Raw genomic sequence first — 26,467 nt, 5'->3', positions numbered from 1 at the left:
ACAGTCCACCTCTCACCCCACCACTCTTGCAATCTCTGTGCTCCTCTTCTCTCCTCTCCTCCCCTCCACCCACACTCACTCTTTTTCTCTGAGCCCCCAGCAGTACCACCAGCACCATCATCTCTCTCTGTCTCTCTCTTCCCTGTCCTTTACCACTCTCTTCCCTCTGTCCCTCCCTGCTCTAAAGCCTTCAGGCTCTGCTTGATTTATGCTTGCCCTCCCTATCCACACACACACATACACCCCACCACCACCAACACCACCCACCCTTCGCTATCTCTCCTGGAGGTTGTGGCCCGGCTAGTCCCTAAAAACAAAACAGAGAGAAAGCAAGTAAGGGAGAGGAAGACAGAGCAAGAGAGAGAGAGAGAGAGAATAACAATCTCTTTTACTTTCCATCCTCCCTCCTTTTTAACCCAGCATTTTTTTCATTCCCCTCTCCCACACTGCTTTTTAAATTGCCTCTGAATTCTTGAGCTGTTTTAGTGCCTCACTCCCCCTTCTCAGCTGAAATTACTTTTTTACCCTCTCAAACTCTGGCATGCTGAGGAAGCAAGTTCCACCTTCCCTCCCCTCTTTGTCCACTCGAGGACAAACAGGCACTAATCACACATGCAGCGTGTGGAGATGTTTGTGGAAAAATAGAAAGGTAAAGGAGAGACTTTGTTTTTCTCATCCGGAAGCATGTCGCTGTAATGTCATGTAGACAATACGGCGAGCAGCGGAGTCTTGTGACAACACAGTTCTTGTAATGCCTCGTCCTTTTCGACCTCAGGCTGGCCGAGCCATTAACCAAACTGACTTGGGGCAAGGGTTCTTTCTGTGTCTTTCTCTGTCACACACACACACACAGATACACACTATGAGAGTCTTTCTTCTTTGTTTGTACTCCCATACTCAAACATGCACACAAGCCCTACTTTCTTATCTGACAGCTCTCTTGTGGTCGACAAGCCTCAGTAACTCGTTGCTTAACCACCCTGGACTTTTTCTCTCCATTGTGTTGGGCTACTGTCTCTGTTGATTTGAAGGCGTGGTGAGTTGCATGTGTGTATGTGTATGTCGGTGTATGTATGTGATTGAAGGTGTTAAAAGAGTGAGTCCACCAACAGCTAGGTTTTGTGTGTGTGTGTTTGAAGTGCGCAAATAGCGCATGTGCATCAGTTTATCATTATTCACTCTTTTATCTATTAGAAACCTGTATTTTTAGAAAATGGAAACTCCCTCACACACTCAGGCATATTTTGAGATACGCTCACACACATACACACGAAGGGACACACTCCTTGAGCGTAATCAGAACAGAAGATCAGAGGTCAAACTGGATCAGCTGACCCTTACCTCCCTTTTTTAGGCCTTCTCTCGCCTCCTCTTTACTGCGTCAAAGTGCGTTCTCTAACAACACGACTCCCCTTTTGAAGCACACACACACTCACTTAGATATACAGCACAGCCTCCAACCACAGAACATAAAACTGTATCTTCTATCCATTAGCTGTAACTCTCTCAATGGATGATAAATGCAGTATCCCTCTCAACACATTTGAAGTATAGTTCAACACACATCTTTTATTCCAAGGCAAGTCTTATTCCGCCTTTGCTTTTTCCCACTCAAGCCCCCACATAGCTTGCAGCATCACTCACACACACACACACACACACGCACACACACACGAACAAAGAGAACCACCATTTCCACATATTTGTCTCTCCTTTTAAAAGGGGGTTTTATTTAGCATAAATGTTGAAGCCAAGGGTGCCTGGCTACCATGGCAACCAAATTAAACGGAGGATCTCTTCAGAAAACAGAAATCTAAATTATTCGGACTCTTTTATGAAGGGGAAAATGAAAATTCCCTTCACTGTACAGAGACCACTGCACTGTAAAGGCAGAAGAAAAGAGGGAAAAAGAAAATGGTATTGTTTTTTGAGATCTGACCATGCCGTTTGAAACCATATACCAATTCATAGGTTGTCTTATGACAACCAGTACGTTAGCAGTTATCTTATATGCACAAAGGAATGATGTAACCGCAGTGTCTCTAAAACTCCAGATAAACCTATTGCATTGAAAAACAATACGTGTGTCTACAAATCCTCATGAAATCCGGCACACATATGATGAAATCCATAAACTGCGTGCATGGGATTAGGTGCGACTGTTTCTGGTGTGGTAAATGATTTTATCTGTCAGAACATGATGAGGTTTAAGTAACACACCATCTACGCATGGCTGATAAAGCTTACTTAACTAAAGGAGGATTATGTATATATTCATATTATGGTGTGCGAAAGCCTGTTTGTGGTCAGATGAATACTGATTTTTAAGATCTCAGACTTAGTCTCTGGAATGTGGATAAATCCTCACAAAGCAGGATAGAGTATGTTGCAGCGTACAGGGTGTTGACTGGACAGAGGTAAGCCTTTTCAAATGTGTAAAACATACAATAATTTCACGCTTTTTGGTAAAAGACAAAATTTTTTGTTTTCTTCAAGTAAATCACAAAGCACTCAATTTTCCATAACTCTTCCTTTTAATCTGCACTGTGTGTGACTGAAGCGTCGTTACTGTTATGACTGTGAGGAGGGTGGACATGTTCCATCTGTAGATGCACGTGTCCAGAGGATGCGAGGAAAAGTGGTCAGGGGTCATTCACTCGTCCAATGAACAGATGAGTGGCGGGAGATGGGGGTCAGAGGTGACCCTCTTTTCTCTCCCTCCTTCACTTCCTCTCCTTCCATTTGTCTGCCTCTCTTTTCTCTTTATATGTGTGTGTCTGTTTGTGTTTGTGTGTGTGTGTGTTTGTTGTTGGCCAACAGCAGATCTATGTTATTGATTGACTCCTGTGGGTGCTGGGCTGCCCACTGAAGGAGGGGGCAGAGCTCTAATGAATTCCTGCACCTCGTGCCCCTTGCGCCAACCCCTACACCCCCTCCTTAATTAACTTTGTGTGTGTTTGTGTGTGCGCGGGTGGAGGTTGACGGTGTGTGTGTGTGTGTGTTTTGTATTTACTGTGCTTCCTTCACACCCCCGCAATACACTCCCCAGCCATTTTTTTCCCTTTCTGTCTCTTTCTACCCTGTTCATGCCTTCTCTTCACTTTTTTTTTCTACTTTTACCACTTTTTAAAATATCTTTCTAAACCTGGTAGCTTGATTGTCTCTGATTACCTTGTGTGTACAGTATCACTCTTATCTGTCACACCCCATATCCTTCCTCACTTCCTCATCTCTACACATTTCAGAGCTGTGTGTATGTGCACAAAGCGTGTATACATCCATCCGATCTGTAAACATTTATCTATACTGAGGATAAAAAAATGACAGTATTCATTTGTGTGTGTGTGTGTGTGTGTGTGTGTGTGTGTGGGTGAGAGAGAGAGAGAGGTCAACGTTGACCCAGTAAGCTGTGAAGATGCAGTATACCCATCGGTATTCCAGACGTGGAGGCAAACTACTGTCTCTGTCACCTTGACTCCCCCTGCAGCAGACGAGCACTGGCTGCACAGGAAACACTTAGCACCACCTGACTGTAGTTAAAATGGACAATAGGGCTATTTTGTTCCCTTGCACTGATTATATTTTTCACTGCTTTGCTTATGCTTTTCTTCTTTATACCCATTGCTGTTGTCTGCACCCCCGCATTACCCATTTCTGTCTTCACTTTGTTTATTGCCCATTAGCTTTAAGTGTGATTTCAACTGTCACTGCATGGCCCTTGTGGAACCATAGACTTATATATTAGGATGTCAGAAGGTTTCTGTCCAGAACAATCACACATAATTACACTCGCAACCCCCTTTAAGGAAACTTGCAAGTCTTGCATTAGCACTCAGAAGCCTGTGGGTATGTTTGTTTTACTTGTAGACAAACCATTCTTTCAAAGTCTCTAAGTCAGTGATGTGCGTGGTGTGTATTTTTGTCATAGTCTTTGTTAGAGAAAGCAACCTGTCATCAGTTAAATGTCAATTAAGAGTGCTTGTGTTTCCATGTTCGCCTGTGTGTGTGTGTGCATGTGTAATAGTATTGAGCGAAGCTGTCGTCAGCAATGTGGTCTGACACTTTTGTAGATCTACAGTGGAACCTCCAGCGACATGTCTGCTGCTGACAGCTTCTCTACATGCAGAGCTTTCAATGACAGTGACGGCTAAACACACACTCGCAGACATCACACACACACACACACCCACACACACACACACACACACACACACACACCACGTCTGTGTCTGACTTTTTCTCTCTTACTGTCTCTTTATGATCTCCCTGTATTTTTGTAGACTGGTGATGATGAGGTATGTTAGGGAGTTGAGGAGAGAAAGAGATGAATCAGAGCGGTGACGTGTTGGTAGTTGCTACAGAAAACACTGGGCGTAAATGATGACTTGGCTGAGAGGTTTGAAAGAATTGGTTTAATGTGGAGCTTTATTTATTTATTTATTTTGATAGCTGAAGCTGTTATCACTGTCTGGTGAAGCCCTTAAATTGACAAAGTGCCAATTTTTTAAATATATTGTTAGGGTTTTTGTAGTTTGACCACCATTCTGTCTGGTGGTTTCACTAATCCAAGATTGGTGGCAGGATTTTCAGCTTTGCGAAGCATGTACTCCTTCAAATGAAGAGTGCTGTGTGAAATGCTTTGAAGCATTGTCCAACTACAGTTTAGTTTGTCGTTTCATCAGTCATACATGGCTGCAGAAGGACAGAGGAGCCTCACCCATCATGTGTTACTTTATCTCTATCCAGGGGCAGACGTGACCGAACCCAACAGCTCAGACAGCCGCGGTGAACGCCTCGACTTCTTCCTCAAACAGGAAGAGACTCTCACCACAGAGCCGGGCTTCATGGGTCCCAACGAATCTGAAGAGGCCGTGGGAGGGACCGGAGGTGGGACGATCTCATCTGTAGCCAATCTGAAGGCGGCACTGATGAGTAAGAACAGCCTGCTGTCACTGCGGGCTGAGATGATGGGAGATGATAACCCCTTGCTGTACGAGTACCTGCCCAAAGGAGGACACTCCCTGTCATGTAAGTTGCTATTTACTAACACTGTGCTCACCCTGTTTGTTACACACACGTACTGTACAGCCAACCAGCCACACATCTCATTATAACTTACATCTCAAGTGCACATAAATCTACCAGTGTATTTTTGAGTACCTGCTATGTGATCACCTGTGAGACATAAAACATACAGGCTTGACCGCTTTTGACAGGAGTGTCCTCTGCTACAGAGTATTTTTCTCTCATCAGCCAGTGTATTTAGATAACTGTGAATGCACAATGCTTGTGTGTGTGTGTGTGTGTGTGTGTGTGTGTGAAACCACTTAAGCGTGTAACAAGTTGGTGTTGCAATGCCAATGCTGACCAGTCAGCGGTGACTCAGTGAGAGAACATTTTGCTGGGATCACTCCCACTGTCGTGAGAAAATTTGTTTGGTTTTATGTGACAGTTTCTTTGTGCGAATCAGTGGGTCTACGGTTGTATTTCACAGCAGCAAAACAACGCAGCAGAACTGCAGCAACTGTTCAGACATTATTTACTTGCTGTAACTCAGCACCAAAAATGACGCACTTCTGATGAAACCTTTGCATACTGTTAAAAGCACCTTCAGAATAAAATTTTACTAGTCCAAACAAAAATGTACATTGAGAAATGTAATGTATGTGAGAAATGCATGATAAAAGAGATATATAAATATAAGGATATAATATAAAGCTTACATCTTATATTATAACCTTATATCTTATATTATAAAGATAATATATTTATAATCTTTATATTATAAAGATACAAAGATGTAAGCATTTTTTTAAAAGATGCACTTCATTGTTTTTTGGTTCTAGTTTAGGTGGTACATGAACATAATAGTCATTAAACTTCCCTTTGACTTGCCTATACTATCTCTCAAAATGCCTCCACATGACATCACTTGGAGGAACCTTCAGTTCAGATTATGTCGTCTTGTTGCTCACACTATGAAGTTTGTTATCATACACAACCTGCTTTTTTCAGAACTTCCCCAGATGACATCATCTGAATTCCTAATGATGAAAGACTCCTCCAGGTGATGTCTTCTGGGGATTTTTTTTTAGCTAGAAACAGAGAAATACTTTAATATAGGGAAGTCAGGGAAGTTTAAAAGCATTAATGTACATTTTCACCCGAAACTAAAGCCATAGAAAGGTGAAAATTGTTGAAGTCGCCCTTAAAGTATTTGTTTACTATAAAAGTTTAGACTTTTGTGGTCGTACATGACTTTAGTATTGACATGTGGATGTTTAATGTTTCTGTCTGTTAAGTCTTTGAAAACCTTCATTCTCCCTTTAAATTTCCAAATATCTCAACAGATCAGCAGTATGAGAAACTCATACTTATATAAACTAAAATGTTTCACTCAGTGTCACCATAGCAATTATAGATCAATACGTATCTGTATTTATGCTTAGTTTGTCGATATTACAAGAGAATTTTCTTCTTTGTTCAGTCAGTTTTTCACTGCCTTCAGCGAGGATGTTAAAACTGTCAGTGTGTCTACAGTACATTTGTGTGTCTTTGTGTTTCTGTGTGTGTGTGTGTATACCAGTGTGAGCGTATATTTGCTTGAGTCCATGTTCGCGTGGGCAAATTTGTGTGTGTGTGTGTGTGTGAGAGAGAGAGAGAGAGAGAGAGACTTGCGTGTTTGTGTTTCTTTGCTTTTACTGGCTAGTAATTGGATCTTTTGTCCCGAGTTCTGCCTGTCTTTGTGAGGGGAAGAAAAGCAAAGGAAGGGTACAACTCCAAGCCTAGTCATGCCTTTTGAGTTGAGCCCCACTCACCTACCAAATAAAAGACAGGGCCAAGACTGAATAGACCAAAACACACGTTCACAGTTGCATATACGGGCACACGCTCACACACGCACATCAAATCACATCACCCCTTTTGTGTAAGTGTTAAGTGTGTGGGATTGAGATGTTTCTGTTGGCTTAAAGAGGAGATTCAGATGCAGTCACACACACAGAGACGTGCCTCACAAGCTCTAGCAAAGAAGATGAGGTAGAAGAAGAAGAAGAAGAAGACGACGAGGCTTTTTCATACAGACTCACACTTTACACATACACTCAGCCTTGACTATATGAATAGGCGATTTGGAGAATTCAGAGAATGTTAATCATTTGCTCCCTGCTTGGAAAAAACATGTTGAATGAGACTTACTGATGTATTTCAGTTGTCACCAAAGAAATCTCGGGGGGGGGTTTGGTTAGCCAAACCCTATTTTGAATTCCCTAGACAATAGGGGTTGGGGAAATGGGCTTGTCGAGATGGCCAACAAGCTCCACTCCCTCCCTGGGTCTGTCCCTGTGTACAAATGAGGACAGAACATAAACAAACACTGTACCTCAGATTACTGGGCGGAGGAGAAGTCTGCCTGCTTTGACAGATCGCTGCTCCCTGCCTCCCTCCATTCAGACCTCTTTCTCCCTCCTCCCGCTTCTCCTTCACCCCCGCTTAACATCCTTCCTGTCCTTTTTCCCCTCCTGTACTCCCTCTCATCCCATCCCTCCCTCCTCTCCTCTCTCTATTTCTCCTTCACCCCTCCTTAACACTCATCCCTCTCACTCTCCTTTATTCCCTCCCCCTTCTGGCCAGCTCCTGCAGTCCCTCCGTAGTTGTCTCTCTACTGTCCCTTACCCCTGTTTTAATACAGCTGTGGTATTTTAGTTTAAAATCCTGGGAAAGTATTGATCTAGGCAGATAGGAGTTAGAGCAAGGTCACCTGGCCCAATTCAAAGGAGACCACTGAATATCAGGAAAAGGCCTTGACATAGAGCTTCCGTCTGGCCCTTCCTCCCTCATCTTCTCTTTTCTGTAGAAGCTACTGTTTAATAAATGATATTTTCCCAAAGATTCATACATACAGACCAAAATGAGAATCAGTGATTTACAGTTTGATCACTAAATAAATTTTTCTCTTTGGCAGTTCAGACCAGTCTGAGCTTTAGTTTGTTGACAGGGCTTGTGATTCAAATGCACAGTCTCCTCTGCATGAGTCACGGCCTACATCTTTCTAGCATGTGGAATGCCAAAATACAGTGGAACCAGTCTGTATGTCAATCAGCCTCCTGAATCCAATTAAGATCATTGGGATTTGGCCCCATTATCCCTCCATGCGTCAGACAATCAATGCCAGACAATGGATTGTGCCGGACCATCCCTGTACACCTGTCCACATTGCCACTGTGTTCCGGCTATAAAGAGCATCCAATTAACTATAGTGATAATACTGACAATATTGAACTTTTCTTTCCACTGCCTGATCTCATCACTTTACATCTGCATTTGAAAATTGACTCGGGACTGTAGCTCCTTCTGACTTCATAGATCCAGAGATTTGTTTCATTTTTTATTTATGACTGGGACACAAATGTTGTCCATCTGATGAAAGAGACTTTTTTTTTCTGGTATAAAGTTTGGTCAAATAGTGTAATGCCAAACCCTCTGCTTTTTTTTTTTTTAAACGCAGTAGTAAAGGAAGAACAGTAAGTGTAAAGAAAGATGTCGATACACGAGACAGAAATAACTTCAAATAGGGTGTTGGTGTTCTCCATTAAACATAATCCACCTTTATATGTGAATGCTAGGATTTTCCTGCACTTTTAAAAACATTTCTGAGCAGGAGATGCAGGAAATACAGTGTCTGAAACATAGATCCAAATTCATATTTGCTTTGTTTGCTGCTTTGAGTAAAAACTGACCAGAGGTTATTTCTACAATGTCATTAACCCTATTTGCCATGCAGTCATGGAGAACCCTTGGAATCCTATTTAGCTATTTATTGATAACAGACTTACCTAGTTTTAGTTGATTAGCTCTTGGCAATTTGTCAATCACTTTACAATGCGTCCCTAAACCCAAACAAACCTAATAGATCTTGACCCAATTCCGAAAACAAGTGGAGGAGATGATGGGGGTTGTGTATTTGTAAGTAATTCAGTTACTCTACTTAATTGTATTTTTCTCTTAGCCTGCTGTTATTTATGTTCTGTATAGTTTGCCAGACACATTTACTGCACTAAACACAGTGAAAAAGATGCAAAAAGTACAATTTTGAGGCTAGAATTGTAGGTCAAGTCTTGAACTGAAACTTTTCTAATCTGCTCAATTTAGAAATTCCATGATAATCCTTTCCTGAGAACTATATACTCCCAGAATGCAATGTGTTGATAAGATGCTCCCTGACACCTGTAGCTCATTCCTTGCTCTTCTCCTCTTGCTTCCTCTCAATGCTCTTCCTGTTATTGCCAAGGGTGGGGAAGAAGAGATGGGGAGTCAAGCACTTGTGTGTGTTCTCAGTAGGTGGGAGTGGGGAGTGTCGGGCGCGGTACTTGAACATTCCAAGTCGAGCCTGGTTGAGCCTCATGGTTGTGTGATTGTGTCCGTTGTGCAGAGGAGGGCAATGAATGGCTAACCCACTGCATAACTCTGGAGACATTCCCCAAAATGCTGCCTACACTTGCACATACTCATTTCCACACACACAGTCTGGAATACCCTGCAATGCATTATAGTTTGATTAATATGCACTATAAGAAAAGAGATGCACTCTCAGTACCAGCTAATGGTGATATTAATGTAGCAGAAAAAGCTTCTGTGTGAATAGCGATGGAGAGCTAAAGGCTCCGTATGAAATTTGAAATTATTCCTACAGCTCGCCTTAACTTGTTGCTGGTAAACATCTTACATGGTCGATATAGTCGTCCTTTACCCTGCGTGTGCAAAAAGTCTTGAGCTGCAAGATGGCTCCTCTCCAAAAGACTCTCCCTCCACACTACAGAGGATCCTCAAGCCCTCTCCTTATATGCATTTTACTCGCACACACAGCACTCTCACAAAACACACACATGCTGCCATCCTCTGCGCACGCATGTGGGTGGAAGGAGAAGGAGAGCAGAGGAGCGAAAGAAAAAGAGAGAGAAAGAGAGTAGAAAAGCCCTAACCCTTTCCCCTCGGCTGGTGGAAAGTGAAACTTCAGAGTTTTTTTCCTCCCCCTCTCCATAGTGTTTGATAGTGCAGCACTGGCAGCCTCTGTGTGCCCCCCTGCCCACTCTCTCCTGTTGTGTTCTGGTGGCCAGCTGCTAGCAGAGTTGCAGTTGTACGTGAGTGGGTGGTAGAGACTCGTTTCCTGTGCTCCTCAGGGCTCCGCTCCAACAACTACTGCAGCACGCTCCGGCCAGGGGCCACGGGGGCCACAATTCATAACAAACAGGGGGCTGGCTCCTCTCCTTCTCCTCCTCCTCCTCTTCCTCTTCTTTCTCCTCATCTTCCATCATCTTCACCACCACTGCCACCATCATCATCATCATCAACATCGGCATACTGCCCACCTACTCCACCCACGCCACTGCTCCCCTCTGAGCCTCGGCCCCTGGAGGCCCCCGGTCTCCACGCTGGAGCACCCCTGCAGCACTCAGATGAGTTGGACATGGATATGGATGAGGTTCCTGGGGGTCCGGAGCCCTCCACCTTGCCTGAGGTAAGAAGATGTAGCCCGTTTAAGCTCTAGGGTGGAGGCTGCTCTCTGGGTGCCACTCCTACTATCAGACATAAGTTTCTGTAATGTAAGAGACAGTGGAGATGAGCATCCAGGGGGCAGTTCCATCCTGCTTCTGCAAACACACTGAGGGGGGTTGAAAGATGACAGAAGCTAGAAAGTGATTGGTGACACCACGGCACAGCTGAGGGTCAATAGGGCTATTTTTCATCATTGAAAAGTTTTTTGTTTTTTTTTATACAAGCACATCATCGCTCAACCCCCTCTCTGTGTCTCATTCTCTGTGTGGAATTTGGCATATTTCCTGCTACACTGGAGAAGAAATGCTGTCTTTTTTTCCCTTTTGTTTGTCTTTCTCTTCTGTATGCTTTGTTTACTTTCTCTTCATTTCAGATTTCCAATTCTTCACTCTTGCCTCACTTTCATATAATCTTTTAATATAGCTAGACCCGAATTCACCAGCAGTCTTTGCTCAGCATTAGCGGTAATGTAGTTTATAGTGGTTACATTAGAGATGACACATCTACTCACAATGGCAGCGTGTGCTTAGAGATGGCAGATAACGGGTAGGGTAGTGAGATGAGACTGAGTAGAATCAATACTAGTAGACAATGAGAGGTTTGCTCTCGCAGCCCAGGAAATTGTTTGTTCTGCTCTGTGTGTGTTAGTGTGTGTGTGTGTGTGTGTGTGTGTGTGAGTATGTCTGTGTGAACATAGCAGTATGAGCATGTGTGGATGTGAGTGTGGTGCCAGTCTGTGTATATATGTGTGTGTGTGTGTGTGTGTGAGTGTGTGTCTGTGTCTGTGTGTGTGTGTGTGTAAATGCCGTGTGCGCGGGTGAGCATTTAGGAGCAGCGTTTGATTTCAGTGGACCTGCCTCCCAACAAGCTTCCCTATCTCTACGGACAAGCCATCTGTTTGCCCAGTCCATGGTGTTCTGTTCTTAGAGAAGAGGAGGAGGAGGAGGAGGAGAAGTGTAGGGGCCAAGGAAATGGTGGGGGTGACAGAATGGCATGAACATGGAGTAGATGAAGGAAGGATACAGTTCAGCTGGGATATAGAAACGAGATAAGTGGGAATGGGTGCGTGCTGCACCTTGGTTAGACCCTAGGGCAGGTTATTATTAATACTGTAGATCAACTTAAGTGCTCGTTCTGTGTCTCATACAAAGCAACATCCAGGAACTGTCAGCTATTTACTGTGCAAGACTCTTTTTGTGCTTGCTAATGTCTTACAATTTATCTGTCTTTAAACCATTCTGACCTGGCATTTTCCTTTTTTTTCTCTTTTGTTTTCATGTTTCTTGGTGTGTTTCTCATATGTTTTTGTGTTTGTGTGTGTGTGTGAGTGTGCGGGGGGGGGGTTATCTTTACAGCTCGTCTCACCTGCCTGCCTCCTGCATGCCCAGACAACATTCCATACAGACTATATAAATATGTGTGTTTGTGACATAATGGGATATTTTGTGCTTACAGGAGAGTGTGAAAGATAAAGAAGATAAGAAAGAATACAGCGCAGGTATGGTTTGGACTTTGAAGTTTAAGTATATCACCTTCTTTTTTACTTTATACTTTTTTCTCACTTTTCTCTCGCGTTTCTTCTCACTATTTCAGCCTTGGAAGGCGACCAGTCTCCTGTCGAGAGGGATCAGATGGGCGACGGGAGCTGTGGTGGCGGCTTGACTGTGCCTGCTTCAGTGTCTGTGGCTGGCAAAGGGACTAAAGGGCTGAAGGTGCTGAGGGAAGAGACTGGATCAGGGCACAGAGTCCTGCCAGAGCCTGCTGCCTGGTCCTCACGGGGATTCGCCTGCTCCCTGTGCAAGCGGCTGTTCAGCAGCCTGGAGCATCTCAGGGAACATGAGTACCGCCACACCCTTTCCTTGATGGCCTTGTCTGTGGACTGGCCAAGCATGCATGGTCTGCACCACCAACCCGCTCAGCCACATCACCCACCCGCATCCCAACCTCTCCACCTACACCACCAGTCAATTTACCGTCCTGCCGTGGCTGAGAATGCTCCGGCACGCTACCTCTGCTCACACTGCCCTGCCAGCTTCACCCTCAAATCCAACGCAGACCGTCATGAGAAGACCATCCATTATAAGAAGAAGCTTATGCAGTGTCTGTACTGTCTAAAACACTTCAGAGACCGCACAGACCTGCACAGGCACCTGTCATCTGTGCACTCCAAAGAGAGGGGACACACCTGTCCTGCCTGTGCCAAGGCTTTCAGCACCCAGAAAAACCTGGCGACACATGTTAAACTGTGCTGCCAGGTGGGGGCAGTGCCGGGAGGCATATTGGGGGGAAGTGCTAGTATAGAAACATCTCAGGGTGGGGTTATGCATCCACTGTGGCAGTTTTCGCAAGACATAAAAGTCAGTGATCACAACTGCAGCATGAATATGGAAAACTGAGAATGGATGTACAAGCTGTACATTTACTTTTAAATAATAATTTTTAAAGGATGATTTATCACAACTTTATATTTCAAAATTGCTATGCAATACTGATGTTTTAAACAAACCACTGACAGTTTTAGTGAGATCTGGCTGGACCTGTTAACAGGTCAATTACCTCCTGCTGTGGTGCTGGCTGGAGAAACAAGGGCATCTTCCCACCTCTCTACCCTAAGCCACTTGTCTGGCTCTCTGTCGCCAGTCACTAGTCTGACTAAACTCTTCTCTCCTTTTTAGGCAGAAAGATCTTTATCTTCGTGTCCACCCCTGCATTACGGGCACAAAGACACTCAGACATATCTGTCAGCTGCTTTACTGTGGGATGTTTTGTGCTTCTTTCTTCACAGCCCACACAACCACACCACCTGCAGGAAATGTAAAGTGTTGCAGCAGCGAGAGCTGAAGAAAACCCCAAATTCGATTTTATCTCTTTATCAGTGGTGATTTGCCTGAAAAAATATTGAGAAATGGCATAAAACTTAATGATATGTATAAAAGAATTTGTGGTTGTTTTTTTGTTAAACTGTAACTAAAATAGAAAACAAAACAAACTACAGATCCACCTCCACTAGATGCCAAGGCTTATGCTCACTTGTCAGTCTGACGTGATTACCTTCAGTCAATGCTGTCAGATGACTGCCGATGGAAAGGATGTTCCCAATGAGACAAAGCCAGCAAAGACAACAGACCAGTAGCAGCTCACATGGGGGTTGGGTGGTGTCATTTTCTCTCTGTTTCTGTCTCTCCACAGTCCTAGATCTGCAAGTCTTCTAGTTTTCAAGTGTGGCTGGAGCAGGACAGTAATTGGTCCTTCTTGGCTCCGACCTTTCTTAACCCCTGACCCCTGAAGTGTGGACTGGGAGTGGGCAGATGCCCCTTAAACCAGATGACCCTGGCTATGTCACTGCTGCAGACTGATAATGTTGTGGTTGTCAGTACACACCTCCATACCATTAGCTAGTAAATGGGGGGATTAAAGGAGTCAGATTGGGGGACGCAGTGCGGGAGTAAGTAAGGTAGAGAAGGATGGTGCTGAGGAACCAGAGCAAAGTTGCGGGATGTTGGATTCAGTGGGAACAGCAAGCCATTCGCCTCCAACACGACATGTTTTGATGTATCTCAGGTTTGGTGTTTTAATATAAATGTCCTTACAGAAGGCATCTCATTTTGTTACATACTGTACTGTAAAGTACATCTAGTGTCTATTGGGAAAGTACCCAACACAGGGCCCTCCTAAATGAAAAATTATAATTCAAAATCCCATTTCTCATGGAGCACACACTACCTAGCCACTAGTAGAACAGGCATGTTAAGAAAAGTCAGGTGCTAATCAGGAACTGTGCAGAGCAAGCCACCACGGACAAATGGCAAATGGTGTAATGATGCAGTGTAGCATTTTTGTATGGAATATGTGTAAATATTGAAAGATATTTCATCTTGGATCATGAAAAGAAATCCATGTACTGTACAAAGACATACTTTTTTAAACTGTATGAGATCTCATTGTAGTTTTTATGTTCTAATTAAATTGGTATGAAAACTCTGAAAACTTCTGTTTATTTTCTTACTCTTTTTATGTCTGTGTCACATATGCATATTCACACAATCAAATTATTTCTTCAAAGAATCTGGATGCTCAAATCTGTTGTGCCGTTTATGTATACTGGCATGTTTTTCTGTTGTGCTGTCAAGTGTTTAATCAGAGCAGAAGTTGATTTGCAGATGGAGGTAATTATATTTTATAGCTTATAGTTTTTAAGACTTAACTGTGTGTTTGACTCCCTCCTTTATGCAAAGTGTATGTGTACAGCGTGTCCCATGTGTTTCTGTAAACCAGTCTTGATATTTAATGGTTCTATACTGTATGTCTTGACTTTGAAATGTTTCTCATTGGCTACACACACACACAGACACACAGACACACACACACACACACACACACACACACACAGTATGTTTACTTGGATGCCCTTCACCTGGCTTAAAAACCATTTAAGTCTAGACCTTGAGATAACTGGCTTACCTGAGCTCTACATAAGATTGGCACATGGTATTATTAACAATAGCGTTAATATTATTCTGTTTTGTTTTTATTATGCTGAAACCTCCCTTTGTGTGTGTGTCTGTGATTTTATTTCCCATCCTTCAGCCTTTTTGTCATTGTCTGTGTTTGTCGTTCTGTCTATATTTTTGCTGTCCATAGCAGAGACCTTCTAGAGCAACTAAGGCAGGCTGACTGTTGTGTCGTGTGTTTATAGTATCTCTTTGCCTTTATTGCTTTAGTATGGAGGAAGAGCTGTTGCCAGGGTAACTGTAGCTTTGACTGGGTATGGGATGGCCCTGGGAATTGATGGTACCTTGCTAGACTATGTCGCTAATTAAATGTAATAACTGAAAAGTGACCTCTTGGTTTATATAAATGAGCTTCATTCAACACTAATCTTTTTTTCTTCTCTTTTCGCTCCCCCCTCCCTATTTCTGTTCCTACAGTGAATGACTTCACAGTGATCCGTAAAAAGTTCAAGTGCCCCTACTGCAGTTTCTCTGCTATGCACCAGTGCATCCTCAAGAGGCACATGCGCTCTCACACTGGTGAGAGGCCCTACCCTTGTGAAATCTGTGGCAAGAAGTTCACCAGAAGGGAGCACATGAAGAGGCACACGCTGGTGAGTGCACTTGCATAGTCACCAGTAGGAGGCACTAAATGCACCCTATGAAAGGAGTTAAATTAATGATGTGAATTTGTGTGTTTCTATGCAACAGGTTCACAGCAAAGACAAGAAGTACGTGTGTAAAGTGTGCAGCCGAGTCTTTATGTCAGCGGCTAGCGTCGGAATCAAACACGGCTCCCGTCGTCACGGCGTCTGCGCCGACTGCTCTGGCCGGGGCATGGCTGCACTGCTGGACCACAATGGGGAGGTGGGTGGAGACATCTCTCCAGAGGAAGAGCTGTATCCCGGCGATCGTTTCCATGATGACCAGGCAGAGTGTGATGGCGATGCAGAGGGGGAGGAGGAGATGATGGTTGAAGGGGATGCAGAGATGATGGGAGAAGGGGAGGAGGAAGGAGGGAAATGGAAAGACTCAGGGATGACCACTGAGGCACACAGAGCACTGGACAATGAGAAGGAGGAGAGCGACTCCTCGGCACAGGAGGGGGAGCAGCAGAATGGGAGTGAGAGGGACTTTGCCTGGATCTCCTAGAGTCTCCAAGGCTCCCTTTAGTGGCTCATCAACCAATCTCTGAAGATCTCTTGTGATCTCTCGGGCAGAAATCTCTGCCCTCTTTACCCACTCGTCCCACTGTGGACAGGCCTTCCTTTGAATGGAAATGCTGTAGGGTGATGCACGACAATGATGTAAAACCATTATGAGTAACACACTCAAATGCACACACAGACACACATACACTTAGGCTATTCAAAGCCTCTACTGCCATAGTAGAAGAGTGGTCAAGAGATGGCTCAAGTTGATGGCTTTTCCTGCTTACCTCCTTTTCTTCTGATGCAGTGTTTTTGTGTTCCTTTTTCTTGAGGGTTCAGGCCAGAGTCTAGTAGTTTTCTACTCTGTCACAACGAGAATCAACAAGGACGCTGCCAAGGACATGGCCAATGCTAGACTGCAACTTTGTATGTTCGCCATCACAATCACCATGGAAACCAAGGATCACTGACAGTGTAGGGAAAAAGCCAAGAGGAGGGTGTCTTGATCCTGACTCGGCTATAATGTTTCCGAGGAAAGTGTCTCTCTACGAGAGAAGGGAGAGTCTCAATCTATTGCAAAGCTACATGTGTCCGGACATCGGGCAACCCGATGGCACATTGTTGATGCAGAGTCCTACTGCCACAGACTTGCACTTTAATGACAACTGACTCCTATCAAAGCCCTGAACCCGTGGTTTACATTTTTTGATCTGACCTTTACTTATCTAAACAACTCGGTGACCGCACCTACCTTTAAGGATATACTTTATGTCCTCTTGACTGTTACCATGATATAGAAATCACCTAAACTTTGTGCAGATTGCCGTTTATATAGCCTATGCCTTTCAATGGGGTCCTTAACCTTTTTCTTCACTTAAGTTTACCACACGATTTCTATTAATCCATTCCAACAAATACTGGAGATTCGACAAATGTACATACGATGTTCGGAATTTATAAGGGGAGTGAAGTGTGTGTGAGAAATAGAGAGAGACGGAGAGAGACCTAAAGAGACTTATATAGTCTATGTAAGAGTTAAAAACCTCCTAATACACAAAGTGGACATTGGTTTCTGCTTCCTTCTTTGGAAATACAACAGAAGCACACAATGCTTCAACATGTCCAACACTATTAACTCTTTCTGTCTCTCTCTACCTCTGGTTCAGTTTCTCTCCCACTGGAGGTTGTGATGATGGGACCTGAGAGCGATGTCTCTCACACCTAAGGAGCAACTGCCTTTATTTATTGTTTTTTTTTTCCTTTTCTTTTTTCCTTTTTCATGTAAATTACATTTCTGAACACCGGAATATGCAGACTCTTTCCATGGTTTATCTTTGCTTTGGTGTTACGTTTTCTCTGGCTTTGTAAGGTTTAAAACAAGAGGATCAAAATCGTGCTTGAAATTCAGAGTTTGATATTTGTAGAGTGTAATATTAATTTGTTTTGTTTAACAGCTATTTATTGAAAAGACCTGTTTTTGAGAAGTCACCCCTTCCTCTGTCTGTGTGTGTTGTGTGGAACAGGATGGCTGATTAAATGCAAGAACGTTTGTGTGTCCAGTGTCCCCCCCAAAAAAAGTCTATATTGATTTCTTAATATTCTTTCCATGTTTTTAGCAAAGTTATTGACAATTCAAGTGAGGCAGATTACATGTCTTTTTATTATGATTATCAAAACTATGATTACTGTTGTTGATGTTACTATTATTAATATTATTATTAAGTGCTGGATGCTAAGTTTTATTGTGTGTTCTTTTTTTGATATTTTATATCTTGTATAAGAAAAAAAGCTTTTATACTTTGCCTTGTTGTGGACAGCAAGCCATGGGGCTTTTCTCAACCTTTTATTGTGCCAGTTTACGCTTTTTCTGTCGTATTTGCTTTTTTTTACCAAGGAGAAAAACAATTTCACTGTCAATCTTCTCTGTTAGGTATTGATTGAAACATATATTCTGCACACGCTTTTGCATCAATAATGTACACTAATTGATTTATATCGAACCAAAAACAATCTAGTACCTTGTATACATGAAGTGCTTTTGTTTCACAGTCTGTGTGTGCAGTTGCTTTTGGGTTTATTGTTGTGGTTAACAGTTTCGTTGTTGGGTTGTTTTTACTTTTGAACCTGTCACTATTTGTCACAGTTTGAAGATACATGTTATGGTATTATTGTGAATATGAAGGGCTGTGTGAAAGGACCAGCTAGCTTGAAGTCTGCATCTTAAAATCAAGCCAACATTTCTTTTCTATACTTTCTCATGCCTTTACCATGACACACACTTAAGTAGAAATTCAGCATGCAGACAAAAGAGGGTTGAGTCTACATGCTGTATTTCTATGTGCCAGCCTTTTACTGGCTTGACTAGTTCATTTGCTGAAAGGGAAAGTGAGCGCTGCTGCAGCAGTAACTCTGGGAAAACACTTTTGTTGTCAGTACTGGTCGAACACATCAGGCCTCTCTGCTACAGGTGCCATGGACTGCACTTCCCATCAACCCAGACTAAGAAAATCTCAGTACAATTTGATTTGTGATGCTTTCTTCATGTCTGGCAATTGTCTTTATTTTATTTTTATTATTTATTTGACCCTTTTATCAACTAGTCGTATTTTTTTCGCGGAGAAGAGAAAAAGACTGTGGGGAAGGAATTTAATGAATGTCAGTGATGGGTGTGGAAGGAGCCCATGATCAGTGACAAATCTCTGTCCTGTGGTGCTGTTGTGGCCACTGAGAGACATCTGGATGTATGTGTGACTCCCCAACCCTGCGCTTTTCTCACAACCTGTACTGTATGTCTTCTTCCTCATACTGGGTTGTACTTCAGGAAAATGTCTGCCATCAACCCCTCAATATGTGCCTCAATGACATTTCATGTGTGTGCTTGTGAGCGCGTTTGTTTGCAAGAGATGGGTGAATATTTGTGTAGACGGATAGAGATTACTGAGATGTGACTGATCAGATTAGAGGTGCAAAATGTTTTTGAGGATAAAGCTTCAAAGAGACAAATCATGATGGGTGACTCGATTCTCCTTCCCACCGTGTGTTGATGACCTTTTGTGCCCTGATTCTGTGGTCTTAACTGCATGCCTGTGTTCATTTTGTCATACCAAAGCAACGTCTTCGGCATCTGCACACAACTGTCTCATTCCACACGATCTAAAACTGGAAATGTTTGATCTATTGCAGATGAATATGGGTATTCTTAGACGTGTACAAATTGCAATCCTCATTTAGCCTGTATAGCTTGATTCACATGTGCAAATCATGAAGCCATAGATATGGGTATATCTATATTATACTATATTTCAAAATTGGCGCTTTTTACTTTAGAATTTGTTCTTCTAAGAGTGATGTGTGTATACCTTCATATATATGAATTTATATTACTATTATATATTATTTATTTCCTCTCAAGTTTCAGAGGGTCTTTGATTTGTAAAGGTTCGCACATGAAGCTTGAGGTTTGTTTATTTTCATTGGGAATATTGTTCAATATGATACTGACTTTATATTGATGATTATCATAAACCTGTGTTTGTAACAAAATGTGTTAAATAATCCAAAAAAAAAAAAAGGCAACTGTCCTGTTTTTACACCTGTTTTGTTCTGGGCAGATTTAAGTGCTCTTGTGCAGATTATTTTCGGGTTGATAGTACTGATCACAAAACATTTCTACAGTCAACCATGAGCCTCCTGTTTTGATGTTGGGTCTGGCCCGCTGGCCGTCCATGCCTCTTTCTAACTTCATGTTTAGTGGAAGAATTAGCTTGACTATTATTTGCAAAAACCAATCAGTCTCAATAAATTTTGAAATTGCTGCTGTAAAGTGACCACTGTGTGTAGTGTCTTTCGTTGTTGCCTGTTGAACTCTTATTATCATCTCCTGTCCAGAAGGGGGCAGAAGACGCAAGTCAAAGAAAGCAGATTAATTGATCCAGTCTGTTTTATTTTTTTATATTGCCACAATTACTTTGATAACTTTGCTCTCTGTGATACTTTGTTTATGAACAGCTAAATAAAGACTTCATGACCATCATGCTTCTTCCATTCAGGTTTATTTTCTTTCCATCATAATACATCACATTATTCATCACATTATCAGCATCACATATGGTCATCCATCTTTTCAAGCACTGGTCATAGGCTTGACATTCACACAAATACTCCTTGAGTGCACCACTCCTTAGAAAGTGCTTCCTCCAAGTGTGTGGGACTGCTGATGAAGACCAGAGACTAAGCCCACACACAGGACAAATGGTGCCCTCCAAAACCCAAGGCTGATTTTAACGTTTACCTCATAATTGTTACATTTAGAGGTATTTTTTTTTTAAATCAACCTTGAAAAATCCATACTAAAAAGGGAAAACACATAAAACCCTTCAGTGTTGTTTCTCCTGACAAAAAAAAAAAAAAAAAGCTAAACGAGCAAAACAAGATCAATTCAATCAATCGATCATTTAATGAGAAAACAAAAACAATGCAATGCAAAAGTAAATTTTCACACCAGCCACTGAAAGGCTCAGTAAAACACAACATGAGAAAAAAAAAAAAGTCGCCCAATATCTGACTGACAAAAGGGTTTTAAAAGCTCGGACAAAAAATAAGAGCACAGTAGAAGAAGCAGAGAATTTAGTGGAGCTGCCATTGCAATGCATAACATGTAATTTGGAAGGAGATCTATTGGCTTTGCTGCTGCTGGTTTACATACAGATAAAAACTGACATTCAATAAGCAGCACACATATATTTTGATATTTTTGGAGAAAAAAATAAAAATAACAAAGGCTTTTTTAATGCACATTTCAAGGGTTTAGTTTAGCTTAATACACTGGGTAAAAGCTGGATAGCACAATAACAGGAAATGGAAACGGGCAAAGTGATCAGAAAACAATCACTGCAGTATAAAGGACATGGGAAGGATATGTATATAAGGAAACAAATGGAAGACACTAGAAGTCTAAAAGCGTGCTGTGGATTGGAATGTGCAAGGCAGGATAAAGATTCCCACAAATTAAAACAAGTTATCCTGCCTAACAACTTAACATCAAAACCAACAACATCTATAACAACAATAACCACACAGTCTGAGAGATAATTACTATTTGGCAGGGAGAAAGAGAAAAGATGAACAGCAAAAGTGTAAGAAAGTAGCCCAGTAACTTACAAAAGTTAGTTCTTATTCCATTATAAAGCCTCTCATTGCACAAAGTAAGATAGTAAAGCAATACTGCATGGTTCTGTTATTTGATATGATTTAGCAGTGTGGTGACAGTTGTCTGTGGGTGTTAAAAGATTTGGATACCAAAATTAGAATGCACTACAGGTTCAGTACAGGCAGTACAAACTAGTCAGCAAATATAACAAAAAAGAGACTTTTCTTTTTGTATGTTTTACATTCAACAAGTTTTGTTTTTCTCCCCTTAATCTACAATATACATCTTTATGTGTTATGTTCATTATAGCTTTTCAATCGACTTTTAAAAAATGAAAAATATTCTGAGCAACTGTACTGTAAAAAAACTTTCCTTTTCATATAACATAGATACAACAAAGAAAACAACAATATATGAAAAAGCCTCACGATTCTCATAATGTTGCATATGTACAAGAAAGCCCTGATACTGCAAATCCATCTAATTAGTCACTGGGTGGCTCATGTCTGTATTTCATCTACTGTAAATCTCCAGATTTCCAGCACACCCATTAACCCATTAACTTCAATCTCCATCCCTCATTTTCTAGGTGAAAGTTATCATTTTTAATCTATTTTGCAAAGCTTCGCTAATAAAGTTCAAAATCTGTGCACAAGTGCCACTTTGCATCCAGAAATCTTTCTGGCCTTGGTGTCCTACCTGAGGTGCCCACAGATAGAGCTGAGCTCTTAATGGTCAATCCTCGGCCTCAAATGTCAGGGGTCATTTTGGACAACTTGAAAACAATGGTGGAGTAATGGCCAGCAAGCTTGGCATGTGCTAATAGTCCCATTCTCTGCCAGCAAAAGCATCGGCCTCTAACCCTGCTGGTGAAATCAAAAAGTGCTCACATTGAGGATGGAGAGAGTTGATGGGCTGCATTCGACACTTAATCTATGACCAAAGCAAAGATAACAGAATTAAAAGTGGTTTCCAGCACTAACAACAGTATCTACACAGTTACTACCTCTGCTCAGTATAATGTAAGGAAGCATGAACCTAATTTTTCTTCCCAGTTTTTCTTAGTTTTTTTTTTAAAGTAAAGGAAGCACAAAGAAGCACTTTATGAAAAAAGTGTGTGTATATTTCAGAAAAACCTCCAGGCAATGAAAGATTTTAAAGCATCTGTTATCAAGGTGATAATGTGTAGCTACTGACTGAGGCCGGTGTTTCCCATCACTGAGACGAGGCAGGTGCTGCTTTTGGCCTTTGGCACTCATCCAAGGAGAGGCAAATTGAGTGACTTCCCAAGTACCACACTGTACTTTCCAGTACCAGACTTCTCCAACTGCCAGCACCAGAATGATTAGTACATTAACTCTGACACAGAGAGCAAGACATTAACTGTCGAGATCACTTCCTAATAATGGGGGACCTCAGAGGTACAGAACCTCGATCCCTGACACCCCATTTATTCCATTGGGCAGTGACGACACCCCTACCTCCCCCTTGGAAAAAAAAGAAAATCATTTCACTTCAAATTTGTGTATATAAAATGTACATGTATAAAAACCTCCACAGTGCAACGTAGTGCAATTTCATTAGGTCAGTACACCTTTTCCTTTCCATATTCTTTTCATTGGCACTTTGTGAAGTTTCTTTGTGAAGTTTCGGGCCAGAAGAGGCCTACCCACTGCTCGACAAGCTAAGGGAGACCTAGCTTATCTGGGATGCCAGTGGAGTAAACACACAACAGGCGGGATAATTCATTTTATGTTGTTTTATTTTTATGTGGTTATTAATGAGAATGAATGAATCATCACTGACTACTCTTACAGCGACCGTGTGTGCTTAATGTATTTTTAGACCATTGAATATGAGCCACCAGTTAAAAGCCAGGCATCTGCTTCCCTGCTTTCATCAGAAACTGCGGTGACAGAGGACAGCACAGGTGTTTCTATGGCGACAGAGTTCTGACATACTGTACCTCAGTCAAGAAGTCTGCTCAACGCTGGCCTAATGATACAGGGGAGTAGAGGCACTCTGTGTGTTTTTATGTGTATTTTGTCATATGTTGCTATGGTGATCAGGTAAGGTCACTGTCACGAGCGCTTATTGAGTAGAGGACACGTAGCAGAAACTAAATTTAAAAAGCACAAAGGTAAATCTCTTCACAAATATACATGTACTGTCATGGCTCCGCCTCTGACAGCAGATCACAAAAATACGGGATTGAGATTTACCCTCTTCTTGAAGAGTTTTTCCTTATCTGAATTGATGGTCTTATGATAGAGAGTGCACAGGCTTTAGAGCCCTCTAGAAAATATTGACATTTTGTTGTACACAAATAAATGTATTAATTAACTGACTTGATGCCATGAATGGGGTTACAAGGTTTTTTTCTCTTTTATCACAATTATTTAAATAAGACTGAGTCACTTGGCCTGCTCGTCCAGCTCATTACAGTCAGTTTTTAATAAGTAATTCTACTTTGGTAACAAAGGTAAAATTTTTACTACAGCTGCAACCAAACACCTTAGTTTGATTCATTCAACTCATTTTGCATTGTCAAATGTTAGACCAGTGTGAAAGATAATTCTAAAGTGTTATCCCAAAATTCAAATAAAGAGACGAAAAAGTCCTGATTCATAAAAAGGAACATTTACATCTACTATGTTGCTGCTGATAATTAGTCCACAGACTAAATCTTAGGTAACTCTCCATTTAAAAATGTAAGAAATGAATTAGAATGGACCTATTATCAAAAGGATTTTTGGATTACAAACTGTTTGTTATTAAGTCCATAACAATTTGCATGAGTCAGACTGTAAGTTAAAGACTCAAAGAGCAGTCTGTTCATTTATCAGTCACTGTAGTAAACAATCTCTTTAAGAACATCAGCTTCCAAAGGAAAAAACAGTGTCATTCTGCTCAGCTCACCTTAATAACAATGACAGCGAGCAATATTAAAAGCTGTTGTGCTGATTGCACAGTGCAACTACCAGTTGCTTCAGCAAGCAACGGCTGAAAATAATCTTTATATAAGAAATAGATATCCACTCTCTCAGGCATACACTGTGGCTGCACTGATTCTCTAACAGACAACTTATTTCTTCAAGGTGCATATATCTAGGGCACATATATAAAAATTGAAAAGAGGAAAATATATTTTATATATTATGACCTCTCACAACAATATTTGGAAAAGGTAAGGGATGTATTTTGTACCTGTGGTTGTGAGGGTTTTGTGAATCTTCGAAATTATAAGAAGTGTGGCTGGCTGTTCTGAATTTCATTCATGAATAGGCTGTTAGATACTGAACAATTTGTATACACATACAATTGACATCCAGTAAGACTGCAGAGGACAGTGATGTTAGATTTGCTATTGAGCTCACACCTGTTGGTTGTAAGTGAACAAGTTAATTGCCTTTGGTGGGTTTTTTTTAAGTCAATTAAACCGTGACAAGGAAAAACAGATATGCTACAGAGGTTTTACCAGGCAAATCTGGTGTAAAGTTTTGAACCTCCAAACAGAGTCATGAACCACCCCATTAACAGTAGCTTACATGATGCTTTTCTATAATAAAAAACAGAGTATCTGTTAATCTTATCTGTAGTCTTTAAACACCGCCTTATAAAGAGGCCGTGAAAAATGGCAGGTGAAAAACAAAAATCAAATCAGAAGTTTCAGAATCCAATTTAAATGTTTGTTTTTTTCCTTATCCATTAACAGAGTGAAAATATCTCCATGTTAGAGAAAGTCACCATACCTGCATAATGTATTTTTTTTTGTTTTGTTTTGACCCACCAGTTTTATTATCTCTTTGTGTTAGGAAACAGAAAAGAGAGACGGCGAAGCCACTGCCAGGCTGAAAGAAGCAGCACCGAGAGCTCTATCATGAAGAAAGTCCACCTCACTGACGCTCCAAGTGAAGAAGAGCTCATCTCACAGACATGGGAAGGGGACGGGATTAGTCGGTGAATCTCTGACAGGCTTTTTTCCAGCGACAGGCTGTGCACCACATGTCTCTCTTCTCCATGCCGTACACCTTTCGGCACTTCTTTGCCTCCCCACGGGGTTTCCTTGGTAACAGCAGATGTGACAGCATAAGGACATGCAAACAGACATCCAGACACCCACACGGGCAAAACCCATGCATATATGTTCAGTGTGCTTGAAGACACCAAAAATGGTCCATGTGCATGCAGGGGGAGGGTCAGGCACACATACAAATACACGTCTTTCCTTTACACATGTCAACATAAATGTGGCCCAGAACAGTGAAGGTAAGTGTTGAAGATTACATGCAAGTGCTTTTTTATTCAATCAGAAACAGTTCACTGCACAATATTTACTGTATATTGTAACTGACGTTGCATTTTATTAGAAAATAGAAAACAATCAATACTGATGAACTGTACTCTCAATGGCTCTCCTTATTTCATAACAGCAATAAACTAATAATTTATAGCTACAATACACTTCTACACACTTAATTTCCTTCAGAAGGTTGCTTAAAATGTATCAAGTGTGAGCAACACAAAGGAAATAAACCCTGCAAAAACTAAAAGTCATAGCATCTGATGGCATGACCATTGAAATTAAGTCATAGTAGTGAATTTTTTTCACTCACATAAAAACTATGCAGATTATTTACACAAATTGAGTGACTTGCTCTAAGTGGACAGTATATGTAGGTTCAAAGAAATGTGTATAGAGCTTCAGGTATTCATAACCCTGAATGCTGAATCACATGATCAAATTCTAAAATGTGTTAAAAGAGTTTGAATCACCAGCTTAACCAACTTAATTTTATACTCCATACACAATTACATTGACACGCAAACTGCGACATACCTGGTTCCTGGTGTTGGTTTAGCTGCCGGCATTATTAAAGCATGGTTCTTAACAGTGTTGTGTGAGTTGGCTGCTGGCTGCCGCTTTTCACCGATGCTAACTGTCCGCACATGAGTCACAGGCCCCTGCAAAAGTGAAAAGGCAATTTAAGTGCATTGCTTTTTATCTTGCTGACACGTTGTCTAGTCTACTATAAAAATGAATAGACAGAGGTTGACAGCCTTAAAGAAACATATGACCTTACTCTGTCCCTGACAAAATAAAATACAAACTTCCTCCACCA

General features: G+C 41.6%; 2 protein-coding genes across 6 annotated transcripts in view; one reads left to right on the top strand and one right to left on the bottom strand.

Moving 5' to 3' along the window:
• Positions 1 to 20,228, top strand: part of zbtb46 (zinc finger and BTB domain containing 46) — a 56,302-nt gene extending 36,074 nt beyond the window's left edge. For 2 of the 4 annotated variants that reach the window (XM_067527970.1, XM_067527971.1), the window contains exons 4-7: positions 4,747 to 5,028; positions 10,179 to 10,516; positions 12,010 to 12,052; positions 12,148 to 15,476. In XM_067527970.1, coding sequence (XP_067384071.1) covers positions 4,747 to 5,028; positions 10,179 to 10,516; positions 12,010 to 12,052; positions 12,148 to 12,950 — 1,466 coding nt within the window. In that variant the 3' untranslated portion in view covers positions 12,951 to 15,476. Of the gene's footprint in view, positions 1 to 4,746; positions 5,029 to 10,178; positions 10,517 to 12,009; positions 12,053 to 12,147; positions 15,659 to 15,755 lie in introns of those variants that run through there. The other 2 variants (XM_067527974.1, XM_067527973.1) reach the window with 2 other exon arrangements.
• A 2-nt stretch (positions 20,229 to 20,230) lies between these two features.
• Positions 20,231 to 26,467, bottom strand: part of slc2a4rg (SLC2A4 regulator) — a 36,142-nt gene continuing 29,905 nt past the window's right edge. For both annotated transcript variants that reach the window (XM_067527978.1, XM_067527979.1), the window contains 2 exons: positions 26,185 to 26,309; positions 20,231 to 25,409 (listed from right to left, as the gene is read on the bottom strand). In XM_067527978.1, coding sequence (XP_067384079.1) covers positions 25,298 to 25,409; positions 26,185 to 26,309 — 237 coding nt within the window. In that variant the 3' untranslated portion in view covers positions 20,231 to 25,297. The remainder of the gene's footprint in view (positions 25,410 to 26,184; positions 26,310 to 26,467) is intronic.

The sequence above is a fragment of the Channa argus genome, chromosome 13, assembly GCF_033026475.1.
Source record: "Channa argus isolate prfri chromosome 13, Channa argus male v1.0, whole genome shotgun sequence".
Taxonomy (NCBI): domain Eukaryota; kingdom Metazoa; phylum Chordata; class Actinopteri; order Anabantiformes; family Channidae; genus Channa; species Channa argus.
The sequence above is the reverse complement of the archived record's forward strand: the minus strand, read 5'-3'. Positions and strand labels throughout refer to the sequence as shown.